The sequence below is a fragment of the Pongo pygmaeus genome, chromosome 15 (assembly GCF_028885625.2).
Source record: "Pongo pygmaeus isolate AG05252 chromosome 15, NHGRI_mPonPyg2-v2.0_pri, whole genome shotgun sequence".
Lineage (NCBI taxonomy): Eukaryota > Metazoa > Chordata > Mammalia > Primates > Hominidae > Pongo > Pongo pygmaeus.
This window is the reverse complement of record NC_072388.2, coordinates 21,023,907-21,048,428: the sequence shown is the minus strand read 5'-3', so window position 1 is coordinate 21,048,428 and position 24,522 is coordinate 21,023,907. Positions and strand designations below refer to the sequence as shown.

The 24,522-nt window shown below is 52.3% G+C and overlaps 2 protein-coding genes across 2 annotated transcripts; both read right to left on the bottom strand.

Moving 5' to 3' along the window:
- Positions 1-1,216: 1,216 nt before the first annotated feature.
- Positions 1,217-5,711, bottom strand: REM2 (RRAD and GEM like GTPase 2). The gene is made up of 5 exons (XM_054448863.2): positions 5,515-5,711; positions 3,880-4,221; positions 3,556-3,629; positions 2,662-2,869; positions 1,217-2,279 (listed from the first exon to the last, which is right to left on the bottom strand). The coding sequence occupies exons 1-5, from the start codon at positions 5,615-5,617 to the stop codon at positions 1,984-1,986; spliced, it is 1,023 nt and encodes a 340-aa protein (XP_054304838.1). The 5' UTR covers positions 5,618-5,711; the 3' UTR covers positions 1,217-1,983.
- A 5,076-nt stretch (positions 5,712-10,787) lies between these two features.
- Positions 10,788-17,269, bottom strand: LRP10 (LDL receptor related protein 10). The gene is made up of 7 exons (XM_054448831.2): positions 16,532-17,269; positions 16,090-16,134; positions 15,426-15,561; positions 13,627-13,817; positions 12,500-13,517; positions 12,054-12,183; positions 10,788-11,932 (listed from the first exon to the last, which is right to left on the bottom strand). The coding sequence occupies exons 1-7, from the start codon at positions 16,563-16,565 to the stop codon at positions 11,345-11,347; spliced, it is 2,142 nt and encodes a 713-aa protein (XP_054304806.2). The 5' UTR covers positions 16,566-17,269; the 3' UTR covers positions 10,788-11,344.
- Between the last annotated feature and the right edge of the window lie 7,253 nt (positions 17,270-24,522).

Below are 24,522 nucleotides of genomic sequence, written 5' to 3'. Positions count from 1 at the left end.
CTTCCTGAGTAGCTAGGACTACAGGTGCACTGCTTTTTTTTTTTTTTTTTTTTTGAGACAGGGTCTTGCTCTGTTGCCCGTGCTGCAGTGCAGTGGTACAATCACAGCTCACTGCAGCCTTAACCTCCTGGCTCAAGGGTTCCTCCCAGCTCAGCCTCTCAAGTAGCTGGGACTATCTGAATGACACCACACCCAGCTAATTTTTTGTAAAGACAGGGTTTTGCCACGTTGCCGAGGCTGGTTTCAAACTTCTGAACTGAAATGATCCTCCTGCCTCAGCCTCCCAAAGAGCTGGGATTACAGGTGTGAGCCACATGCCTGGCCAATTTTTATATTTTTTTTGTAGAAACTGGCTGTCACTATGTTTCCCAGGCTGGACCTTATATAGTCTTTAAGGAATTAACAGATAAAGTGTATAAAGTCCTAAGGATAGTGCCATTATTCATCTTATTATAACTACCCATGCTGGGACGGTCCCCTTGGCTCTTCCCCAGCTACAAGGACTCAGGAAGCATTGCAACCCTCTTTCCATCAAGTTCTGGGAGGCTGTGTGGGGTGGAATGGAGGCTGGCCCTCAGGTGCTCAGGTAGCTGTATTGTATGTCTAGGGGTGGTGAGGGGAGCTGCTGCCTCTGCTCCCTTTGTTCAAACTCATGGCTCAGGCAGCAGCAGGCGTGGGCGTCCCCAGGGGAGGCAGTGACAGTTTCAGTACTCACACGGGCTTTGCAGGTGACAGCTGGGGCTGTGGAGCCCTGCCAGAGGAGGCACAGACAGACCCCATCACGCCACAGCTGATGGGCTTCCCTGGTGGATGTGGGCCCCACTTGGAACCAGCCCAAGTCAAAGCTGAGTACCTCTGGGAGCTAAATGTAGCCTCTAGCCTGTTCCCTGCAGGATAGAGTGGGGTAAGGAGATAAGGCTCAGAGTCTAGAGATTTGGTCCCACTGTGTCACTAGTTTACAAATGACTTCTAGGCGGTCCCTGTTCCTCTCCAAGCCTGTTTTCTCATCGGCAAACGCACGAAGTGGACCTGATTATCTGTAAAGGCCTGTGGCCCTATGACATGGACTACCCCAGGCCAAGTCAGTTCCAGAGCCTCCTTAGAGAGTTAGGTTCCTTGCTCCTCTGGGCCTGAGTTTTCTGGTGGGTAATAGCAGTTTCCATCAACACCCATTCCTTCCCCAGAGACTCCAAGAAGAGAGTCAAAAGTGAACAGAGGCAGTACAAAAATTCTTTATTGAAAAGGGAAAGGGTGGCCCCTTTCTGGTGCCCCCTTGGCCCTGGCCAAAAGGGGTTGCCACTGCTCAGCATCTGAATGCAGAAAGTCTGTCCACCCCTTACCTTTAATAACCTTAAAGGGGAAGTGCCGTGGTGGACTGGTAAGTCAAGAGAATCCGTCTCACGAACAGCACTTCCAGGCCCTTGCCTTTAAGAACTCCTTAAAGGCAAAGTGGACACATGCCGCAGCAGATGAGAGCCAGAACGTTTTCGGGAAGGTCCCTGGAGGAAGTGTTTCCGTGTCTTTACCTTTAAGACTCTCTTAAAGGTGAGGCATGTTCACGCAGCGTACAAAGGAGGCAAACTCCGTCAAGGAGTCTACGAAGCACTTTTCCAGATCTCGCTTTTAGAATCTCTTTACAGATGAGGTGGCCAAGCGTGAATTAATAAAAAACAAAATACCTTGCAGAATTATTTTTCTTCCCGACCCAGCAGAACCCGCCCCGCTCACCGGCCGCCTTCAGGTCTGCGTCCTCGCCTTCTAGGCGCCCTGAGGCCCGAAGGTCCGGAGAACGCGTGGGGGCGGGTGTGGAGGTGCCGCCCAGCGGCCCCGGGCCTCCCCTGGTGATCATACGGGGGCATCCTGGGAGTTTTTGGTTTCCTAGACGGCCTCCACCAAGGAAGCCGGACGGGGGCGGGGCGGGGCGAGGGGGCGAGCAGAGGGCGCGGTGACCATGGCGACCGCAGTGGCCATGGCGACCGCGGCTCAGAGCACCGAGAGGTCGTGACACGACCTGGAGCGCTGCTTGAAGAACTTGGCGTTGCGTGGCACCAGGTTGGCGAGGAACCTCTTGGCTTTCTTGGTGAGGCTCTCGCGCCGTGCGGGCGGCGCAGGGCCCTCGGGGCTGCCCGGATCGGGCCTCTGGCCTCCGGCGCGGCTTCGGCCCCGCCGCAGCCGAATCTGGCGCACCGCGCCCTCGAAGAGCTCCCTCGTGTTGTGGTGCAGTGCGGCCGACGTCTCGATGTGCTTGCAGCTCAGCGTCCCGGCCAGGTGGCGGCCCTCTGCAGGAAGGGACCGGCTCAGACGCCCGCTGGACTGTACGGGACCCGGGGCGAGGGCGGGTCTAGGGAGGGCCTGGGCGTGCGGTGGCAAGGGATTGGTACTAGTGAATCTTGCAACCGAGAGAACAGGGCTGAGCTCATATGATGGGTCTGTGGAGGTGCGAAGGAGAGGGAGAAGGAGGCCTAGGAGAGAGGTGAGGTGAATTGACAAGAAGGGATTCTCAGGGTCCTCGAGTGGGGCATTGGGAGTGTGCCCTTAGCCTGGGTCTGATTGCAAGTGAGTGCGTCCGCGATGGTAAAAAGGCCTTAGGGAGAAGAGGTGACTTGGAAGGGAGCGCATTCCCCTGAGATTGCAAGTATGGAATCTGTTCAGGATACACACCCTCCAGTGATACCTCCCGGGAGCGGGCCAAGTCGCTCTTGTTTCCAACGAGGATAACGGGTAGGTCGTGGTGCGGCCTCCCAGCCCGGAGCCGAAGTAGGGTCTCTGGAACTTTGGAGAAACTCCGTCGGTCGGTGACTGAGAAGACGATGAGAAAGGCGTCCCCGGTCTGAAGGCAGTGGTCCCGCAGCCATCCTCCTGCATCCCCCTGCAGACAGGCAGAGGAACGTTAGGGCTGGAGGCATAGGAGATCCTGTCCAGCACCTACACCTCAAAGAGGAGGAACAGGGCTGTGAGGAAGAAGCCACCTGCTTAGGACAGCAGAGCTAGTTAATGGCAGAATCTCCCTACCCAGAGTGTTTGTGGAGGAGGAAGAAATTAGTAATACGAAGATCCTAGACTAGGGTAGCCATCTTAATTTCTTAAGCTTAAGCTCTTGATTCAAAAATGAATATTATTCACACGTCTGTAATTTGGCCTCTTATTTCTACATAGTAACCTTTATGTCCAAATATTCAGAAGTCCTCACTTTTTTCCCCCTTCCCGGATATTCCAGATCCCTGAGCTCTTGTCTTGTCACATCAGATTCCTTCAGGCTGAAAAATGTATGGACGGAGTCAATTTCAGGGTGTCCAGCCTAGCTTGGAGCTGCAGGGTTTGTCAAATTCCCATCCTAAGTTTGCTCTGAGTCAGAAGATCCTGGAAAGACTGTGGCTCTTAACAGCCACGGGCTGTGGTGTGGGCCTTTGCTTTCTGAGGTGATATGAATGAAAGGTCAGGTTCCAGTACATGTGGAAACCAGGACCAGCAGTCCCACCAGCCTTCAGCCAGACTTTGCCCTTCCCCAGTTCTCCCAGCTTCATCACCCGCCTGCAGCCATATCTTAGTTCTCACCTGTTCCCAGATGTCATAAACGACTAGAGTCACTTCCTCCTTATCCACCACGATGCGTCTCTCATAGGTATCCTCTGTTGGGAAATAGGGAGAGGGTATAAAGTCCATTAGGAGGTTTCCCAACATTTGTGAGACCTGGTAACCAGGGACACCTCAGATCTCAGCACCAGGGAACCCCGCCCCTCTTCAGGGAGGCTGCCACAGAAAGCATTGGAAGAGCTTCTGTTAAGCTCTGTCCTTCAGGGGCTGCTCAGGTCATGAGCACTTCCTTCCCTGACCAGGGCACCAGAGCCCCCTCAACCTCTGGAGGGCTTCCCCAAATACCTGGATTCTCTGGTTCATGAGCACTGTCTCCCTGGAGACCACCAAAAGTGCCTGCTAGGGTGCTCTTGCCCACACCGCTCTCCCCCACTAGCATGACCTTGAAGATGCCATCCTTTTGAGCAGGGGCTGCCTCCCCTGAGCCCAAGGAGTCAGATGAGCCAGAGGATGAGGCCTGAGGTGGCCAGTCAAGTTCATCTACAGCCTGGGCCCGCCGGAGCTGGTGCTTGTAGGGGACAGGCATACTGCCTCTTCGTCTGGGGGCCCCAGGGGCAGAGGGTAACCCGCTCCGGTCCAACTCTGCCAACAGTTTCTCTGGCTTCTTTAGTAGTGTGGCATCTGCTTCTAAAATAAAATGGGAGGGCAAAGAAAAGGAAGCTATGAGTGGGATATGCTCAACCATATGCAGAAGGCTCAATCCAGGCTGTTCCAGTATCAGAGGCCGAGCTACACCCGCTTGATGACCATTACCCAGAAGGAACTGAGAATGTCTGGCCTGACCTCTTACACTAAAGTCTCCAGAAGCCTGAACTGGAGTTGACATGATAGCTTCTCCAATGCGGTCCCAACCCCAACCTATTCAAAACGTGCCCCATGCAGGGAAGGGACCTGAATGCAGGCTCACATACCCACTCACACTTTACACTGATACACAGGCACACTCCCAGACTAGGCCTCTGGCCCTGTGGGGTGGAGTTGGGGGAGGTTTGGGGAAGCTGCCTCTTTTTCCATCAAGAGGCCCTTCCTCCTCCTGTTTCCAGCACTGGTAATCCCCAAACTGAGGAGCAGAGAGGATGACAAGCTGAAGCTGCTGCCCAGTGTCTGGGGAGTAGGTATAGCAGAGTAAAAAACTTTGTAGTGAGCTTCTTCCTAGGAAAGGGCCTTTGCTTTTTGAGATGATGTACGTGCTGGGTCTCTCTGGGTTCTCTGTGTGTGTGTGTGTGTGTGTGTGTGTGTGTGAGAGAGAGAGAGGGGCTGCTGCTTCCCGTGGCCCTGTAGGTGAGCATCCCTCATTGCGTGGTTGGGTGTGAGAATCCTGCATCCCTGTCTGTCCCTGTGAGTGGGAGAGAATATTGTGTTCATAGAGCAGTAGAAGTAGAGAGAGAGAGAGAGTGTGTGTGTGTGAGAGAGTGAAAGGGAGAGTGACAATGCGCGGGTCAGGGTAACTGGAGGAGGAACAACAGACACAACAAAGGGGGCTGGAGGGAGGCTGGAAATAGCCCAGGATCAATACTTGGCCAGCCGCCAGGGCCTGCAGCATCCAGAAGAACCCTTACAACAGTTCCCCGGGGTAGCTCCTGCCTGTGATTCCCAGGCTTGTGGGCTGCCCCTCTCCTCTCCCCTTCCTTCTTGCCTATTCCAGCCTCGGGAATGAAGCTGAGCTAGGGGCCATGTACCAGTTTCTCAAGCAAAGCCCTGGGAGTGCTGGGGGAGGGGGCATTTAGGCAGCTCTTCCCCTCCACCCTAGCCCAACCCCAATCCCTTGTATGAGCAGGGGTCTTCTCCACTTTCTCAATTGCTCTTCCCCTCTTGCTGACTGAGCTCAAGCTCCCTCAACCCCTAGTTCTGACCTCCCCACCAAAGCTTCAGCTCCCACCCGCATGGTTTCAGCCGGAACCTGCCCAGGTTAGCCCTCACCTGGTGTGGGCGTCCCTGTAGGGGAGGCCCGGCGACTGCCAGAGGGGCAGAGTGCTGTGGTTTCTGTGTCCATGTCCATGTCTGTGTCCGGGTCCGTGTGCATCGGTGTGTGTGTGCGTGTGCAGCCCAGCAGCTTGCAGCACCCTCTCCCTCACTCAGCAGCACTGTCAGCTTTTCCCTTTAAATACCACCCCCCCACACACACACATGCCCTCCCCCCTAGACACCTGGGGAAATTGTCCCACCCCCTGATGAGGTCACACATGCTAATGAGCAGTGATGTCAGCGGGATTCCCTCCTTTCTGCCCCCCCTCCCTTTTCTTTGTGTCGCTTCCCTCTGGGAGCACACACACTGCAGAGCTTGGTTGAGTTACGACAGAACAGTCAAGGGGCAGAACAGACAAGGGTTGCAGGGGGTGTCAGTGGGTAAGGGAGCTCAGGGTGACAGAAGGCAGGGACCTGGGGAGGTGAAGGTCTTTCTCCAGCAGCCAGGACTATGCATCAGTTGTCTCTGTATTTCCAGACCCCTAGCCCAGTGTCTAGCCCAGAGAGTGTGCTCAGTGGCTGCACAGGGGCAAGAGGCAGAAAGACTAAAAGCTGGTCTGAAAGACAAAGAGATATAGGCCAAAAGAGGTGTGGGGACTGTGGAGACTGAGGGTCAGCCACCCTGCCACCTTTTCCTTCTCCACCCTGCCTCTTCTGGGCTAAGAGCCACAAAAGTACCCATTTCCCAGCCCCTAGGCAGATGCGTGCTCTGAGGAAGGAAATTCAGCTGCCTCATTTGGGCAGCTTCATTTTGCCACTAAGTTCAGGTAGGGGCAAACCATTGTGGAGACTCTTCCACCTTCTCTCCCTGCCAGGCCCACCAAGCCAACGATAATCAGAGCAGGAAAAAAGGGTGAGACAAAGCTAGCTATCTCAAACACGAGGTTCCCAATCTTAAGTGGGTGGGGAAGGGGGACTGCCAGCTACCCCCCAACTCCCCTACCCACTGTTAATGTTTTTTGGTGCAGCTGCCAGGCCTTCTGGGCTATGCAAGGCAGATACACAATGGGTGATGTCTGCCTGTTTGTAGGAAGCCCAGATAGCACATCTCTTTTACTGTTCTTTTTCTGCCTAGTTCCCTTTCCCTTCAGGTTCCTTCTCCTGCCCCTTTCCTTCTTGTCCTCCTTCCTGACACCCTTAAGCTCCCAGACACACATTCTGATTTCCTTTCCTTGCCCCGTTTTTGCCAGATGCTGTGCTAAGTACTTTCTTGCATTATCTCCTTTCATCTTCTTGAGCCCAAGGCCCACACTGGTAGGTGGGTGCCCTGTCCCTAAAGCAATCTTGCAGCTGGAAAATGGGAACACCAGGAATCCCACCCACATCTTTCCAGTGCCAAGGATTTTTCATTTCTACACTGTGCAGCTTTCCTTCTCTTAAATAGTCCAACTGTCTCCTATTATTGGGAACAGTCTATATTGCAATCCTCAGTGGACTCTTCCAATGGAAGAGGCAAAGAATAATCTTGGGAACAATGTGCAGTGACACTTCACTTATTTGGAGGTCAGCTATAGGGCAACAGTGCAGGGTTTGAGGGAGCAGAAAGGACCCCTCAGCTGCTAAAATACTCCTGTGCTTTACTCACTGGGTAGATTCTCCAGTCCTCAGTCATGGCCTACTTACTTTTACTTTTTACTTACTTTTATTCACAATTGTAATGTGTCCATGTGTGTTCCTGTACTAGTAGATTAGAAACACATTTAGAGTAGCAAGTGTCCCCTTATAGTCAGGGAGGCAACACCACACACACACACAAAATAACATTTAAAGCACTCATATGCATTTTTTAAGTGGTCTAAGGTCATTTAGCATAAAAGCAAATAGCTCCCTGTGCCCCTACTGTTACAACTTCAGAAGACACTGCTGGAGAAAAGCCATTGGTGTCTGTGAATGATCCTCAGTTATGCAGAAAATTATTATATTGCAGATATGCTGAAGACAAGTGTAACATTTTAGAATGACTTCCTTCCAAAATGAGTATTTTTATTTTTTTCAGAGAGAGGGTCTCACCCTATTGCTCGGGCTGGACTGCAATGGTGCGATCATGGCTCACTGTAACCTCAACCTCCCGGGTTGTGCACTTGCCCGTATCCAGGCTCCCTCAAGAATGGGAGGTCCCGTGGAATGGTGGGACAAGGGTGAGATTTGGAACGGAGCCATGCCGCGTCTAAATCCACCACTTGGTAGAGACTGGGACAGTCTTCTGATTTCCCTGAAGCTCCTCCTGAGCTTGCAAAATGGGGTTTATGATGCCCATGGCCCAGCTCTGTTGTGCGGGTTCACTTTAGGTGATGAAGAATCTGGCATCATCAGGCACTCACTTTTTTTTTTGAGACGGAGTCTCACTCTGTTGCCAGGCTGGAGGGCAGTGGCGCGATCTCAGCTCACTGCAACCTTTGCTTCCCAGGTTCAAGTGATTCTCCTGCTTCAGCCTCCCAAGTAGATGGTACTACAGGCATGCACCACCATGCCCAGCTTATTTTTGTATTTTTAGTGGAGACACGGTGTCACCATGTTGGCCAGGATGGTCTTGATCTTTTGACCTCGTGATCCGCCTGCCTCGGCCTCCCAAAGTGCTGGGATTACAGGCGTGAGCCACCGCGCCCCATCCAGGCACTCACTCTCTAACCACCTAGGTGCTTCTGCAGCCTTGGGCTGTGTGGCTGGGGGGTCCTTCTCCCCTCCTAGTGAGGCCTGGAGCTTGGTTCAGGCCCGTGATTTTTTTTTAAATCTATTTATTTTGAGACCAGGTTATGAGACTGGCTAGTTTTTAGTATTTTTGGTAGAGACAGGGTTTCATCATGTTGCCCAGGCTGTTCTTGAACTCTTGGCCTCAAGCGATCCGCCGCCTTGGCCCCTCCAAAGTGCTGGGATTACAGGCGTGAGCTACCGCGCCTGGCAGAATTTTGTTTCTTGAGGACTGAGTTCTGGTATCTTTTCTTTTTCTTTGGAGAAGGAGTCTCGCTCTGTCACCCAGGCTAGAGTGCAGTGGCGTGATTTCCACTTACTGCAACCTCCGCCTCCCAGGTTCAAGCAATTCTCCTGCCTCAGCCTCCCGAGTAGCTGGGACTACAGGTGCATGCCGCCACACCCAGCTACTTTTTTGTATTTTAGTAGAGACAGGGTTTCACCATGTCGCCCAGGCTAGTCTCGAACTCCTGAGCTCAGGCAATCTGCCCACCTTGGCCTCCCAAGGTGTTAAGATTACAAGCGTAAGCCACCACGGCCCGGCCCTGGTATCTTGTTTTATCTTAGACTCTAGACTCTCATTCACAGCCTAAACCCTATCTCATGCTGAAAACACCTTCCACCTTCCCACCAAGAGCCTTGACGTGGGTCCCACACCGCTAAGACCAAGCACCTTGGATATTGGTATCTATATTGATGGAATTTTAGGTTGCCTCATTTCTTTTTTTCTTGGGCCCTGGTGGAAATAAACCTGAGTGACTGCTCCCCAGTGCCATCACTTGGGCAGACACTCTGTCTTAGTTTCTCCATGCCGCCTGTACAAGGTCAGTCCCCTATCCCGGCTAGCTTGGGGCTTCACTATGGCTGACAAGAGTATTATTACTGCCTACACCTCATACAGCACACAACCAGAACCTACAAAAACTCCTTTCAGGCCCACTGATCTATAAGCACAGGCCTCCTTAGTGAACTCTGCCCTAAAGTCCTCCTTCCAGCATTTGGAAGCATTCCACCATGAGGAGCAGTTTTACCTTAAGTCTTTGTCCACTTTCAGTTTGCAATACCACTAGGAGAGAAAAGGTCTGGATGAAGGGATGAAGATATCAGGCTGCAGGTATTTGAGGTGGGTATGGGGGAAGAGAAGAGCAAAGCAGAGGGCAAAGACCAGGCTATGGAGAGGCAGGGGAGGGAAAATCACTGCTTCACTATTTCCATTGGGCCTGATGCTGAGTGGACCCAGAATTGTTTGCATTTGGGAAGGAGGGCCCAAAGGGAGAACAGTAAGCAAGAACCAGGTTCTCCAGAGCCCTCTCCCCAGTCTCTGGAGAGGGTCTGCAGTGAAAGGAGCTCGGGTCTTCCCTGAGCCAAGGTGCCAGGGTCCCAGAACTGCACATGGGCCCACACCCCTCTCTGCTACTTCCTCAGGCTCTTGCTCACTAGGAGAGGAAAATTAGTGCTGGGTTTGAGGATGCTGACAGGGTGTAATCAACAGGGCCTCTCCACCAGGCGTGGGGCTAGGCTGGGTGATGGGCTCTGCCAGGTGTGGAGCTAGGCTGGGTGACAGGCTCTGCCAGGTGTGGGGCTAGACAAGGAGAGCCTGAGGGGAGCCTCTTTCCCCAGGGACTGGCTCCGTTAGGGAATTCCTCAGTTTTGTTCCTGAGGCATCACTCCCACCCCCACAGCTTCCTTCTACATCTTTTGCCTCAATCTTCCTTCCAAACTCTGGGGCAGCTTCTGTCACTTTGCTCACTAGGGGCTGGGTTCCAACACTGCTTGCGAATCATTCCCTCCATCACCCACCCCAGCTCTGCAGCTCTGGCTGCTGCTTGTGCTCTCAGGCCCAAGGTCTTGCCTATAACCCTTGCCCTCTTGTCTCCTCAGTTTGCTTGTTCTGTGGACACTCCCCCTGTCTAGAATTCACAGCTCTATTCCAACTGCTGACAGCATTCTTTTGGTTCCAGTTTGGGCCCTCTTCCAGGAAGACCTCTTGGATTTGGCCATGGTGATGCCAGCACCGCACACCCTGAATGTTTGTGAATTTTCCCTCCACTCACCTTTGCCTGCCTTGAGGTATCCTGGCTGAGAATTCATCTGTCTTGTATAGGACAGACTGCTAAATGCCTGGTGGGTGTGGAGGGTGGAGGGTAGGAGTCATGACTCCTGTGTCCCACCAGGGACAGCTGCTCCTATGATCTGGGCTCAAGGAGTGCTCCATAAATGAGAACCTTCCTGACCGCAGAGCCCAGCTGGCTCCCCTGACTTCTATCCTGGCCGTGAGGAAAGAGGTCCTGGAATCAGTCACTGCAGAGCTGGGCCCCAGGCATTTGAGTGGAAATGGAGAGGGTTGATCCTTAGGGTTCCTAGAATTTTCTTACCTTCTGTGTGGTATAAAAATCAAGACTGCAGTGGTTGGGAGATGAACAGGAAGAGGGCAGGAGGTAGAGGGCCAAGCAAAGGGCTCCACAGGGAGGAGTGGGATGAGGTGAGCATAGACTGAGATGGGCAGAGGTGGGGCTCAGGCTCGCAGCTAATTTGCAAAATTTTGAGATGTATGATTCCTTTATTTTTGACCTCAACTTACTGAGCAATGCCGTAGCTATGGAACAGAAGCATTTTTTGCACTCTTTTTGTGAGCCAGGCCCTGTAGGAGGGATTGTGGATGGCAAAACCTCAGGTTCTGCCCAAATCCTCCCCTTGGGGGCTGGAGGGTCTCTAGTTAATTGGCATTCCGGTACTTAAGGCCACTTTTGGGTAGAGGTTTGGCAAGGATGGAGTGTCCAGACCTACGATCCTCTAAGAACTTTACTTTTTAAAAACAGCCACCCAAATGGTGGTGGCGTGGGGAGCAGGTGGTGGTGAAGGGACTGGGGTGTCTGGCCATGGCCATATACAGAGGAGACTCTGTGAGCCCTCTCCCTGCCTGAGGGACACCTAACTTTATAGCAGCTACATAGGGTCAACGGGAGGCCCACCAAGTCCCTGAAATCCAGGGACAGGGAAGGAAGTGGTGGAGGGGAGGCTGACCCATCTCTAAAAGGTTGTGCCACTATGAGTAGAGCCCCCAGGGGAGAGGCCCCATTAGAGCCCACAGGTCCCCTCAGGTAAGCAGTGGCTCATCCTCTGCCTCAGCTACCCACACCCCCGGCTCAGCCAGTGGCACCAGTAGCACATCGTCCTCATCTTCCGGGGCCAGGACTGCTGTGTGGGGTCCAGGGGAGCTCCGGGTTGGTCCTGGGGGCCCCAGGCTGGGCAACAGGCGGCCTCGCAGGGCCTGCACCACTCCAGACAATAGTGATGGTTCTAGGGGCAGTGAAGGCAGTGGCCCTGGGGCTTCAGGGACAGTAGTGGGGGCTGGAGACGTGCTAGCAGATGGCAGGGGAGCCTTGATGGGCAGTGGGGGTGCCTGCTCCCCATCTTGTCCACCTACTGCCCCGCCCTCACGGGCTGGACCTGTGCCACCATCTAGGGCCTCAAGGGGAGCAGCGGAAGGTGTGACCTGGGATCTGGCCTCAGAGGCCCGAGCTGGGGTATTGGTTCGAGGGAGCAAGCCCCAGCGGCGGAGACGGCGTACCAGGCGTCGCATCAAGCGGCCCCGCTGACGACGGCGGGCACCTGGGCCACCTCCTGGAGTCATATCCTGGCGTAAGATCTGTAGCAGAGAACGCAGGTTGCCCAGCACTGAATTCTGCAAGGAGATGAGGAGGCCTCAGAGTCAGAGGGCCAAAGGTTGAATGAAGGAGGGTACAGGGGCAGGGCCACAGCAGAACTAGGACCAGGAGGTGCTAGGGTTGTGGGGAGTGACTTACATCATTAGGATTCTCTGTAGGAAAGTCTTCTACAGGTGGGATGGCACCCTGGGCAATGAGCTGCCCATAGGAAGGGGGTGCCTGCTGCTGCACAATCTCAGCCTCCATCCGGGAGAGGGGGGCAAAGATGCTAGAAGGAATGAGCACTGCTCAGTCACTGGTAGTTCTCGGCCAGAGTAGACCACCTCAGCCTGGACAGTCCTCCCACTTCCACACCCGGGCCAGGCCAGCTAGAGCTGTGCCATGGCTTTCCCAAAGGTCATCTGAGGTCCCTCCTCCCTTGAAACTGCTTTCAGGATCTGGACCTGTCCCTTACAGGACACAACTGACAAGCTGATCATGGGAGCCTCTCCCCAAGGTGGGCACTTTCATGGTCTCCTGTAGCTGCACGGTCCAGCCTCACCCTCAGGGTCTACTCTTCTACTGCCAGCCCCACTCCCACTGACCTGTACTCCTGGGTGCGAATGGCATAGAGCTTGCAGGTGCAGCCCAGGGCGATGACCAGGAGCAGGCCGCACACTAGGCTGCCAATGACTGCAGCTGTAATGACCTTGCGGGGCAGAACATAGGAGCAGTCCCACTCATCACTGCCGTCCGCACAGTCTGGCTGCCCATCGCACACCCATGTCTCATACACGCACTTCTCGTCCCGGCATCGGAAATTGCCAGGCTGGCAATGCCGACAGCGTCTCTCGTCTGCTCCATCAGCACAGAAAGTCTGGTAGTTGCAGCGGTCAGCAGGCAGGTAGCAGGCTGTGGCACCAGAGGTGCCAGCAGCCCCGCAGGGAAAGTGTCCAGGTGGGCAGCCTGGGCAGTCCTCCTCATCTGTGCCATCAGCACAGTCCCATGAGCCATCACAGCGCTGTGCCTCACTGTAGCAGCGCTCACCTAGGCCTTCGCCAGCCCCCAGGCCAGAGCCTAAGCCACAGGGTCTGTCCCAAGGCAAGCAATAGCCCTGCACATGGTAGGTGGCATTGAAGCCACGACCATTGCTCCAAGCAACTGTGTGGTAGGACACAACAGCCTGGCCAGACAGTGTCTCCACAGTGACAGCCTTGCCATTGCTGAAGTGGGTGAGACTACGCAGTAGTCGGGAGCTCTCAGGGGGCCCAGGGCCATCATACACATGCACTGCATCTCCAAAGCCCAAGTCCAGGGCTGTGAAGCGCACGGCCAGCCGCCGGCCATCATGGGGGTCCAGCAGCCAATGGCAGGACTGGGGGTGGGAGACTGAGGCTAGGTGTGTATATCCAGGGGAGGAGAAGACCCCATAGAAGTCCTCCAAGGTGAGATTGCAAGGCAGGGAGGGGACGGGTCTTGGGGTCAGGCCAGGGAAGGGGTCTGAGCTGCAACCTGCTTCATCAGAGCCATCGCCACAGGCATCAATCCCATCACAGCGCTGGACAGCAGATACACAGCGGTGGTTCAGGCACTGAAACTCTTCCTGCAGGCACATCAGCCAATCTGCAGAGGCACCAAGGAGAGGGGCTGTGAAGCACCAGAACCCTCAGGATCCTCCCCTCCTGCCTGGGGCTTTCACTGCCTGCTCCTCAGACATCCCTGTCCAGCCTACCTTGGCTGTAGGAGAGCAGGAAGCCCTGGCCCATGGGTGCTCTGGCCCCAGCATAGCTGTAAGTGATGGTGACGTTACCCCCGGGCAGCTGCAGAGGGCTGGGAGGTGCCTCACACAGGGAGATCAGTGGCTGGAGAGGGGAGCGTAGCGTTAAGCGCTCTGAGCCACAGGCCAGGTGTAGCTTCTGGAACCTATGGGAGTAGAGGAGAGCAGGACATGAGATACTCTTGACTGCTGCTGGCTTTCTCCTCCCCTGGTGCCACCAGGCCCCTTGTATCCCAGGAAGCACAAACAGCTGCTTATCCATGATCTAATGGCCAAATGAAAACTCAGTTAGCCTATTTATTCATTTATTTAGAGACAGAGTTTTGCTCTTGTCACCCAGGCTGGAGTGCAATGGCGTGATCTTGGATCACTGCAACCTCCACCTCTCAAGTTCGAGTCTCCTGCCTCAGCCTCCCAAGTAGCTAGGGTTACAGGTGCCCGCCACCACACCTGGCTAATTTTGTATTTTTAATAGAGATGGGGTTTCACCATGTTGGTCAGGCTGGTCTCGAACTCCTGGCCTCAGGTGATCCACCCGCCTTGGTCTCCCAAAGTGCTGGGATTACTGGCGTGAGCCACCGTGCCTGGCAGCCAAATTATTTTTAAGTCAATGTAGTCAATGGGGATCTTCCTACCATGGGCTGGTATTGCCATGAGACCATAAAATATATCCTAGAGCCCTTTGGAAAAATTGACTTGTGTTCTGGGACTGAGTTAAGAAGAGGTGCACTGCATTCCAGTTGTAGCACTGTCACCCAAGTATGGTACCAGCAGTAACTGGTGATTACCATACAGTTCAATTAACCAGAACTCACCATCTTATCCCACCACACTGTGCCAGATGTGAGACCTGGGTTGGTTCTGCATGGCATTCTGATCCCTTTGCCCCACCAACCTCTCTACAGATTGCCCTCTCTCTTTGCCTACCCCTTTCTGGGTAAATTCATGGAAAATGAACTATGTGAGGCAAATAGCCAGGTACTTAATATGATCCCCAAACAATGACCAAGGTCGGGGAGCCTGGGGAGACTTGGAATGTTTAAAAGATCCAGAGAGGCTGAGGAATGTTCTAAACTGATTAAGGAGTAGTTCTGAATCTCAGGCAGGACATGCAATGAATGGAAGGACTCTTCAGAACAGTTCTATCTGAGCTGAGGACCGTTTGTAGAGGGGCCTCTGTCCTTTGGAGATGCGCAGGACCCAAGCTAGATGTCCACTCTAGCCCAGCTCCACCTCAGTTCACTGAGTCTGACCCAGAAAAAGTCAGGCTTTTAGGGCACACTAGGCCAAATCAAATTCTACTCTTTCCCTTTTAACAAGGATGGAAATTCCATAGAGAAGTGATCCCTGAATGGGCCAGGCCCAGTGGCTCATTCCTTTAATCCCAGCACTTCGGGAGGCCCAGGCGGGCGGATCACTTGAGGTGAGAAGTTCAAGACCAGCCTGGCCAACGTGGTGAAACCCTGTCTCTACCAAAAATACAAAAAAAAAAGTTAGCTGGGCATGGTGGCGGGCACCTGCAATCCCAGCTACTTGGGAGGCCAAGGCAGGAGAATCGCCTGAACCCGGGAGGTGGAGGTTGCAATGAGCTGAGATCGTGCCATTGCACTCCACCCGGGTGACAAGAGTGAAACACCGTCTCAAAAAAAAAAAAAAAAAAAAAAAAAAAAAAAAGAAGTGATCCCTGAAGACTTCCAATGGAGGGGAAGGGGCAGGGGAGAAGAATGGGTTCTTGCTCTTGTTCCGCTTCTTACCTGATGGTGACAGTCTGTTCTTTGCTGCCTAGGATGAGCCAGCTGCAGTTGGCGGGGGAGGTGCGGCTATCCCGGACCAGGGGCCTCTGTAAGGTGCCCTGCACTTCTAAGAGCACTGCTGGGGGATCCTCACAAGCTGGAGAGAGGAAGGTAGGACACTGGTAGTAGACAGCCCCTTTGCATCCCACCCTTCCCCTTCCGCTTGGAGGCTTGAGGTTTCCAAAAGTCTGGGCTCTGCAAGGAGGAGCAGAGTATCTGCCCCAGCCCACGTACATCCTAGAGTTACAGCCCTCTAGCTTCGCTCTTTCTCTCCTCATTCTTCATAGCTTCACCAGTAAATACTAATACCACGAACAATTCTGACGTCTGCTTTGTGCCAGCCACTGAACCAGGAGGAGCAGGAAATACTGCCTCTACCCTCAGGGAGACTACATCCTGGTTAGGACGATCAAGCATAGATATTCCCAGAAGAAATAAAATAGTACATAGCAACTACCAGATGAAGGTCCACACCGAGCCTCAGTTTCCTTATCTATAAATAAAGGCTAAATTATCTCACCTCTAAAACTTTGGTAGGTCCCATGGAATTCAGGGAACAGAGAGTCCTTCTCGAGTGTTCCCTCATTCCCAAGCCCACGGAGCCCCAGAGGTTCCCTCAACTCACCATGATTTGGAAAAATAATCCGGTCTGGATGGGCCAGAGCGCCTCCTAGAGGAGGAACGAGAAAGGGCAGGAGCGTGAGACACTCCTTAGGAGTTTTCTTCACCTGAGCAACTCAAGGAAGCCCTCCCGGACTTCCGGGCAGTTAATCCGAAGAGGGAGTGGGGGGTGGGAGAGGGCTGCGGCGTGGGACTTCCAGGGAAGGAAGGTCCGGCAGCAGGGCCTTGTGGGGTTGGTGGGGTGATCTAGGGGAAGCCGGAGAGAGGACCAGGGCCCAGCGGAGCAGCTGAAGACTTCCTGGGGGTTGGGGCCGGCAGTGCTGGGGGCGGCGGCAGGGGCTGGCGGGAATGCGCAGGCAGGATAGAGTGCGGGGCCGCACTGGAGGGAGTTAGAGCTGCTGGCCCGGTGACAGAAGGCTGGGGGTTGGTCTCGTTTCGGTTCTTACCAACGAGGAGGAGGAGGAGGGTGGCCGACAGCATCCTGGGCTGTCCAGAGGTGCCGGAAGGGTCCCGGAGCTTCTGTGGTCTACCCGATGGTGTCGCGGCGGAGCCCCGGGCGCCCAGTCTCCCCGGTGCCGCCTCCCCAAGGGGGCTCCATGGCCCGGGCTCGACCCGTGCTCTGGATGCCAGGGCTGAGAGCGGGGAGGCGGCGGCAGCCCGGGAGTAGGGGCGGTGCCTTTCGCCAACTTTGGAGTTGTTTTCTCCGGCCGCCGCCGCACTCTTTCTCCCGGGGCCAGCTCCCGAAGCCCCGGGTCTCGGCACTGGGGCGCGCCCTCGCCTACAGCCCGCCCGCAGGCCGCGAGCACCCCTGGCCTGGCCTGGTCGCCGCCACCTGCCGGGGTTTGAGACCACTTCCTCTTCTGGCCAAACTTTGCCGACTGTCAGCCCCCAGGGCCGGCCGGGTGCTGCTCCACTCCTCCAGCGCGTCCAGCCAGCGGAGCGCAACAGGGAAGCGGGGGAGGGGGAGAGGTGGCTCGGCCCGGCGCCCCGGCCCTTGCCCAGGCGGTACCCCCGCCCGCCCGGGGGTTGGAGTAGCCGGGGCGGGTGACGAGCCCGGTCCCACCCCTGCCAATCAACGCACGGGCCACACCCACTTGCTCGCCTTAACCCCTTTCCCGGCCCTGCCGGACTTGTCAGACGGGCCCTTGACTTGCAGCTTCAGCTTCTACATTTAACCCTGCTTTGTTTAATCCTTGGGGTGTAACACGTTTGTCGTTACAGGACACGTTTGTCATATGTTTGTCACACGTTTGTCAAAGGACGTCTGCTTATTCCATAACTGTGATGTCTTTCCTTTGGGCCCTAAGCTCTCAGTACTTTTCTTGTCCCAGGGTCTGAGATCCGGCAGCACTTTTCGGAGTGAGACTTTATTACAGCTATTACCACACGGTATGGTAATTATTTGTTCGTCATTCCCGCCCCCGCCCCGGCCCCGCCCCGCCCCTTCTCTGCAAACTGAAACTTCCCGTAGGCTGGGGCCTAGACTGTTTACCTTTGCACCTACAAGGGCTTCTCTCCTGCTGAGACACAGGAAGAACTCAATAAATGGTAAATAAATGAATAAGTACGCCTTCTCCATTTGCTGGCTGTGACCTCCAGAAAATTACTTAACCTCTCTGTTCTTCTCAGGTATAAAATGAGGCTTATGATAGTGCAACTTCCTCTTAAGGTTGTTGCTAACATTTAAGGAGAGCAAGTTGCCTTGACGTACAGGAAGTGCTCCGTATCTGGTAGCAACTATTATTATCAGTCACAGAAGGTGTTTCTAATTTGTGTGAGCTGGAGGTTACCGATTTCCTGTGGCACTGATAGATAACATTAATAAACAATATTGAAGCTCAGAATTTTCAGTGAAAAAATAAACACAACAAATAGCAAACAATTTTAGATTTTTCCACTTTTCAGACACAGATCTAAGTAAGCACTTTACTAAATACTTAGGAACTATTTTAGTATCTACTAAATACATTAACACTTTACAAGTATTTGCGGGTTTAATCCTCTCAACAACCGTGTGAAGTAGATACTATTATTACTTCCAATTTCCAAGGTATTCCGAGAAATGCAGGCGCAGAAAAGTTAAGTATTTTGCCCAAGATCTAGTACAGTGGGCCCTCCATATCTTGGGTTCTGCATTCGCAGATTTAACTGATCGTAGATGGAAAATATTGTTGGGGTGGGGTTGGGGGAATTGAGTGGAATTGCATCTTTTTTTTTTGTTTGTTTGTTTGTTTGTTTTTTGAGACGGAGTCTTGCTCTGTCGCCTAGGGTGGAGTGCAGTGGCGTGATCTCTCGCTGCAACCTCCACCTCCCGCCTCCCGGGTTCAAGCAGTTCTCCTGCCTCAGCCTCCCGAGTAGCTGGGATTACAGGCGCCCGCCGCCACCATCCCGGCTAATTTTTGTATTTTGAGTAGAGACGGGTTTCATCATGTTGGCCAGGCTGGTCTCAAACACCTGACCTCAGGTGATCCATCCGCCTTGGCCCCCCAAAGTGCTGGGATTACAGGCGTGAGCCACCGCGGCCAGCCACGTCTGTTTTGAATATGTACATAATTTATTTCCCTGTCGTTATTCCCTAAACAATAAAGTATATTGACTATTCATATATGTATATTTGAGACAGCGTCTCGCTCAGGCTGGAGTGCAGTGGTGCGATCTCGGCTCACTGCAACTTCCGCCTCCCGCGTTCAAGCGATTCTCCCACCTCAGCCCCCACGCCGAGTAGCTGGGATTACAGGTGCGTGCCGCAAAGCCTAGCTAATTTTTGTATTTTTAGTAGAGATGGGGTTTCACTATGTTGGTCAGGCTGGTCACAAACTCCTGACCTCAGGTGATCCGCCCGCCTTGGCCTCCCAAAGTGCTGGGATTAACAAGTGTGAGCTACTGCGCCCGGCCATGAAGCTAGGGTTTAAACCCAGGCAATCTGGCTCTGGATAGAGCGCACATTCTGATCTTAACCACTTTCTCCCTTCTACAAATGATATAAAATAGTTTTTTTTTTTTTTTTTTTTTTTTTTTTTTTGAGATGGAGTTTCACTTTTGTTGCCCAGGCTGGAGTTTAGTGACGCAATCTTGGCTCACTGCAACCTTCACCTCCCGGGTTCAAGCGATTCTTATGCCTCAGCCTCCCGAGTAGCTGGGATTACAGGCATGTGCCACCACGCTGGGCTAATTTTTGTATTTTTAGTAGAGACGGGGTTTCACTATGTTGGCCAGGCTGGTCACGAACTCCTGACCTCAGGTGAGGTCCCGCCTTGGCCACCCAAAGTGCTGGGATTACAGGTGTGAGCCACTGCGCCCGGCAATTTTAATCTTTAATTTTAATTAATTTATTTTTTGAGACAGGGTCTCACTCTACAAAATTGTGTAGTTGCACAATTTTGGCTTATTGCAACCTCGACCTCCTGGGCTCAGGTGATCTTCCCACCTCAGCCTCGTGAGTACTACAGGCGTGTGTCACCATGCCAGGCTAATTTTCATATCTTCTTTTTTTTTGAGACAGAGTCTTGCTCTGTTGCCCAGGCTGGAGTGCAGTGGCGCGATCTTGGCTCACTGCAACCTCAGCCTCCTGTGTTCAAGCGATTATCCTGCCTCAGCCTCCCAAGTATCTGAGACTGAGGCACATGCCACCATGCCGGCTAATTTTTTGTATTTTTAATAGAGACGGGGTTTCACTGTGTTAGCCAGGATTGTCTCAATCTCCTGACCTTGTGATCTGTCCGCCTTGGCTTCCCAAAGTGCTGGGATTACAGGCGTGAGCCACTGTGCCTGGCCTAATTTTTGTATCTTTTGTGGAGACGGGGTTTCACCATGTTACCCAGGCTGGTCTTCAACACCTGGGCCAAGTGATCCTCCTGCTTCGGTCTCCCAAAGTGCTAGGATTATAGGCATGAGACACTCCACTCAGCCTATTTATTTATTTGTTTATATTTAATTTTATTTTTTTGAGACAGTCTCACTTCATTGACCAGGCTAGAGTGCAGTGGCACAATGTTAGCTCACTGTAACCTCCACCTCCCTGGCTCAAGTGATTCTTGTGCCTCAGCCTCCCAAGTAGCTGGGATTACAGGCACCTGCCACCATGCCTGAATAATTTTTGTATTTTTAGTAGAGACAGGGTTTTTGCCATGTTGACCAGGCTGGTCTTGAACTCCTTACCTCAAGTGATTCACCTGCCTTGACCTCCCAAAGTGCTGAGATTACAGGCATGAACCACTGCATTCAGCCCTATTATTTTTATTTTATTTTATTTGAGGTGGAGTTTTGCTCTTGTTGCCCAGACTGGAGTGCAGTGCACGACTTCAGCTCACCACAACCTCCGCCTCCCAGGTTCAAGCAATTCTCCTGCCTCAGCCTCCTAAGTAGCTGGGATTACAGGCATGCGCCACCACGCCCGCCCGGCTGATTTTTGTATTTTTAGTAGAGACGGGGTTTCTCCATGTTGGTCAGGCTGGTCTCGAACTCCCGACTTTAGGTGATCTGCCTGCCTCAGCCTCCCAAATGCTGGGATTATAGGTGTGAGGCGCTGGGATTATAGGTGTGAGGCGCTGCGCCCGGCTGGCCCCATTATTTTTAAAGGCTAATCAAATAAGCAGTGGAAGTGGAAAAGGAACAAAGAAATCTGTAACTGATTGTGATCAACTAGTTGTGAACACCACTGTAACGGGCCAGCCAGAACAGTTTTCTTTTTTGTTTGTTTGATTGTTTTTTGCTTTTTTTTGAGACAGGGTCTCACTCTGTCGCCCAGGCTGGGGTCCAGTGGCACTATCTTGGCTCACTGCAACCTCCACCTCCTGGGTTAAAGCGATTCTCCCACCTCAGCCTCCCAAGTAACCAGGATTACAGGCGCGTGCCACCATGCCCGGCTAATATTTGTATTTTTTGGTAGAGACGGAGTTTCACCATGTTGGCCAGGCTGGTCTCAAACTGCTGACCTCTGGTGGTCCACCCACATTGACCTCCCAAATTGCTGGGGTTATAGGTGTGAGCCACCGCACACAGACTCAGAAGAGTTTTCTATTAATGACATTTATTGTTGTAGGGCCTCAGTTGGGCCTGATACCATAGAGTTGGCCATAAAAAGGCTCTTCTTCCACTTGGACCTTGGTCCCACGCCCTAACTCTCTCTTTGCTCCCAAGATTAATGAGAAGATTGAATAGAACCGTGAAGGTGGAAGCCAGGGATTTTTGATATCTTCAGGGATCCTGAAGCTAATCTCTCGAATCTCCTGCAGATTGGGATTGGGATAACTATAAATGACAAGCCCAGGAGTTTTGAGACAAGCCTGGAAAACATAGTAGGACCCCGTCTCTACAAAAAATACAAAAATTAGCTGGATGTGGTGGTGTGCATCTGTAGTCTCAGCTACTTGGGAGGCTGAGGTGGGAGGATTGCTTGAGCCCATGAGGTTGAGGCTGCAGTGAGCCAAGACTGCACCACTGCACCCCAGCCTGGGCAATAAAGCGAGACCATTAAAAAAAAAAAAAAAAAAAAAAAAAGAAAGAAAAAGAACCCTGAAGGTGAGAGGGAGATGCAAAAGGAAGCAGGGCAAAGAGGTTGGGGAAATTGAAAATGTTTAGGTCCTAAAAGTGGTCACGGAAGTTTCAGCTGAGCGCTGGCTGTATTCTTGTTGGATGCTTGGAATTCTTAAGACTTCACTTTAGCTTCAAGGAGCTTACAGTCTAGTTGGAAAGAGAGATCAGATACGTAAATTAACAATGCCAGACAGCCATGGGGAGTACCCATGGGAATGGGCATCTCAGGGAGTAGGAGTTTGGAAAGGAAGCAGGAAAGGTGGTAGTGAGATGGGAAGAGTTATGGGGGTGAAGAAAGGGGGAAGAGAACCCATGGTCTGGAATGCTGAATAAACTAAAATTTACAGAAAATAGTCAAGACCTGTGCTGTTCAGGATAATCATCGTCAGGAAGAAATGGCACCCAGGTAGAACACACTTTCATTCTGTAAATATTTAAGTGCCTTGCAAGTACAAGACACTGTGGCAGACACTGGGAGTTAATATTCAAGAGTGAATGCAAGCCAAAAAAAAAAAAAAAAGATGAGGAAAAAATTCAAGATGACATAGGTCTTTATAATGAGTTTAAGCTTTGATTAGCTTAGTGGGTTTCAGTGTTCAGGCCCATAAAAATCATATCCTAAACGATCAAGTACCTTTGGGAATGGGACTGTGGAAATATTCTTGGAAATCTTTGAGGAACTATGAAAAATAGTGAAAGTAGTGGGAAATGGACAGATGTTTATTTTTAATTATTTATTTATTTATTTGTAGAGATGGGGTCTTGATATATTGCCCAGGCTGGTCTCAAACTGCTGGCCTCAAGCCATCCTCCTGCCTTGGCCTCCCAAAGGGCTGGGATTATAGGTGTGAGCCACCATGCCTGGCTGATGTTTAGTTTTTAAGATGATAATATCTAACTTTTATAGAGGACTCACCATATGCTAGGCACGGTTCTAAGCACTTCACATACATTATCTCATTTAATCCTGACCACATTAGGAAGTAGGTGTTATTTTTTGTCCTTATTTTTTAATTGAGGAAATTGAGTCATAGACGGTTTGACACTTTGCTCAAGATCAAACTACTAGCATCTGCAAGAGCCAAGACATAAGTGAAACTGTCTGAATCAGAAGCCTTGCTGTTAAACATGGTAGATTCTAGAATCTTCAGACCAAGGAATTTAACACCTGGCTAATTTCTAGAATGGATGCCAGTCATTTACTTGTCTGTGTTCAGATTAATCCTGCTGCCTCTTCCTGCAAACTACACTTCCCAGGCTCTCTGGCCAAGTGACTTTGGGCTAGATTCAGCCAGCAGGAGGCACTAGTGGGAGACTGGAGGGGAGGTAGGGAAGGAGGACCCAGGGCCGGCCCCATCCCCTCTGCCTCAGCTTTGTCTTTAGCAGCAGCTGTGCATCTTCCATGGTGCTAGTTCCCACTGAGTAGCCTGGCTTCTTAGGGGCTGGTGACACCACCTCCTCCCTTTGTTCCTCCAGCTTCCTGCTGTTGCTTATCTCTGGGCTACCTCACCATCTCCTTTTGGACTTTTAGCAATTTCATCATATTTTTCTCGTTCTTTGTTAAATTTCTTCTACTGAATTAACTGTTATGGACTGTTTACCTGACCAGATTCTGACCCATGGAGGTAATCATCACTAGTACCTGGCATAGTTCACCAACTAGACCCATCATTCTAAAATCATTCTTGGCTGGGGGTGGTGGCTCACGCCGGTAATCCCAACACTATGGGAGGCCAAGGTGGGAGGATGGCTCGAGCCCAGGAGTTTGAGACCAGCCTGGGCAACATAAGGAGACCCCATCTTTACAAAAAATAAAAATAAATTAGCCAGGCCTGGTGGCACATGCCTGTGATCTCAGCTACTTGGGAAGCTGAGGTGGGAGGATCACTTGAACCCAGGAGGTTGAGGTTACAGAGAGCTGTGATCCCACCACCTTACTCTAGCCTGGGTGCATTCCCCATCTCAAAAAGAAAAAAGTTAATTAATTAAAAATAAAAATCGACTGGGTGCGGTGGCTCACGCCTGTAATCCCAGCACTTTGGGAGGCCCAGGCAGGCAGATCATGAGGTCAGGAGTTCAAGACCAGCCTGGCCAACATGGTGAAACCCCCATCTCTACTAAAAATATAAAAATTAGCTGGCCGGGTACGGTGGATCATGCCTGTAATCCCAGCAATTTGGGAGGCCAAGGTGGGCGGATCACTTGAGGTCAGAAGTTCGAGACCTGCTTGGCCAGCATGGTGAAACCCTGTCCCTACTAAAAATACAAAAAAATTAGCCAGGCATGGTGGCGGGCGCCTGTAATTCTAGCTACTCGGGAGGCTGAGGCAGGAGAATCGCTTAAACCCAGGAGGCAGAGTTTGTGGTGAGCTGAGATCGTGCCATTGCACCCCAGCCTGGGTGACAAGAGTGAAACTCCGCCTCAAAAAAAATAAAAAAATAAAAAAAATAAAATACAGGCCGAGTGTGGTGGCTCACGGCTGTAATCCCAGCACTTTGGGAGGCTGAGGTGGGTGGATCACCTGAGGTCAGGAGTTTGAGACCAGCCTGGCCAACATGGTGAAATCCCGTCTCTACTAAAAATACAAAAATTAGCTGGGTGTGGTGGCAGGCGCCTGTAATCCTAGCTACTCAGGAGGCTGAGGCATGAGAATCGCTTGAACCCGGGAGGCGGAGGTTGCAGTGAGCTGAGATGACGCCACTGCACTCCAGCCTGGTGACAGAGTGAGACTTTGTTTCAAAATAAACAAACTAACACACAAAGAAAACCAAAAATCAGCTGGGTGTGGTGGCGGGCACCTGTAGTCCCAGCTACTCAGGAGGCTGAGGCAGGAGAATTGCTTGAACCTGGAAGGCGGAGGTTGCAGTGAGCCAAGATCACGCCATTGCACTCCAACCTGGGC

What these genes read in the sequence shown, in the direction of transcription:
- REM2 (XM_054448863.2), bottom strand. Translation starts at nt 5,617, where the DNA reads ATGCACACGGACCCGGACACAGACATGGACATGGACACAGAAACCACA. An exon ending in TCATGAACCAGAGAATCCAG is followed by an intron (nt 3,630 to 3,879) that starts GTATTTGGGGAA and finishes ATTTCCCAACAG; the next exon opens with AGGATACCTATGAGAGACGC. An exon ending in CCGGGAGGTATCACTGGAGG is followed by an intron (nt 2,280 to 2,661) that starts GTGTGTATCCTG and finishes CCCTTCCTGCAG; the next exon opens with AGGGCCGCCACCTGGCCGGG.
- LRP10 (XM_054448831.2), bottom strand. Translation starts at nt 16,565, where the DNA reads ATGCTGTCGGCCACCCTCCTCCTCCTCCTCGTTG. An exon ending in CCTCCTCCTCCTCCTCGTTG is followed by an intron (nt 16,135 to 16,531) that starts GTAAGAACCGAA and finishes TTCCTCCTCTAG; the next exon opens with GAGGCGCTCTGGCCCATCCA. An exon ending in CTACAGAGAATCCTAATGAT is followed by an intron (nt 11,933 to 12,053) that starts GTAAGTCACTCC and finishes ATCTCCTTGCAG; the next exon opens with AATTCAGTGCTGGGCAACCT.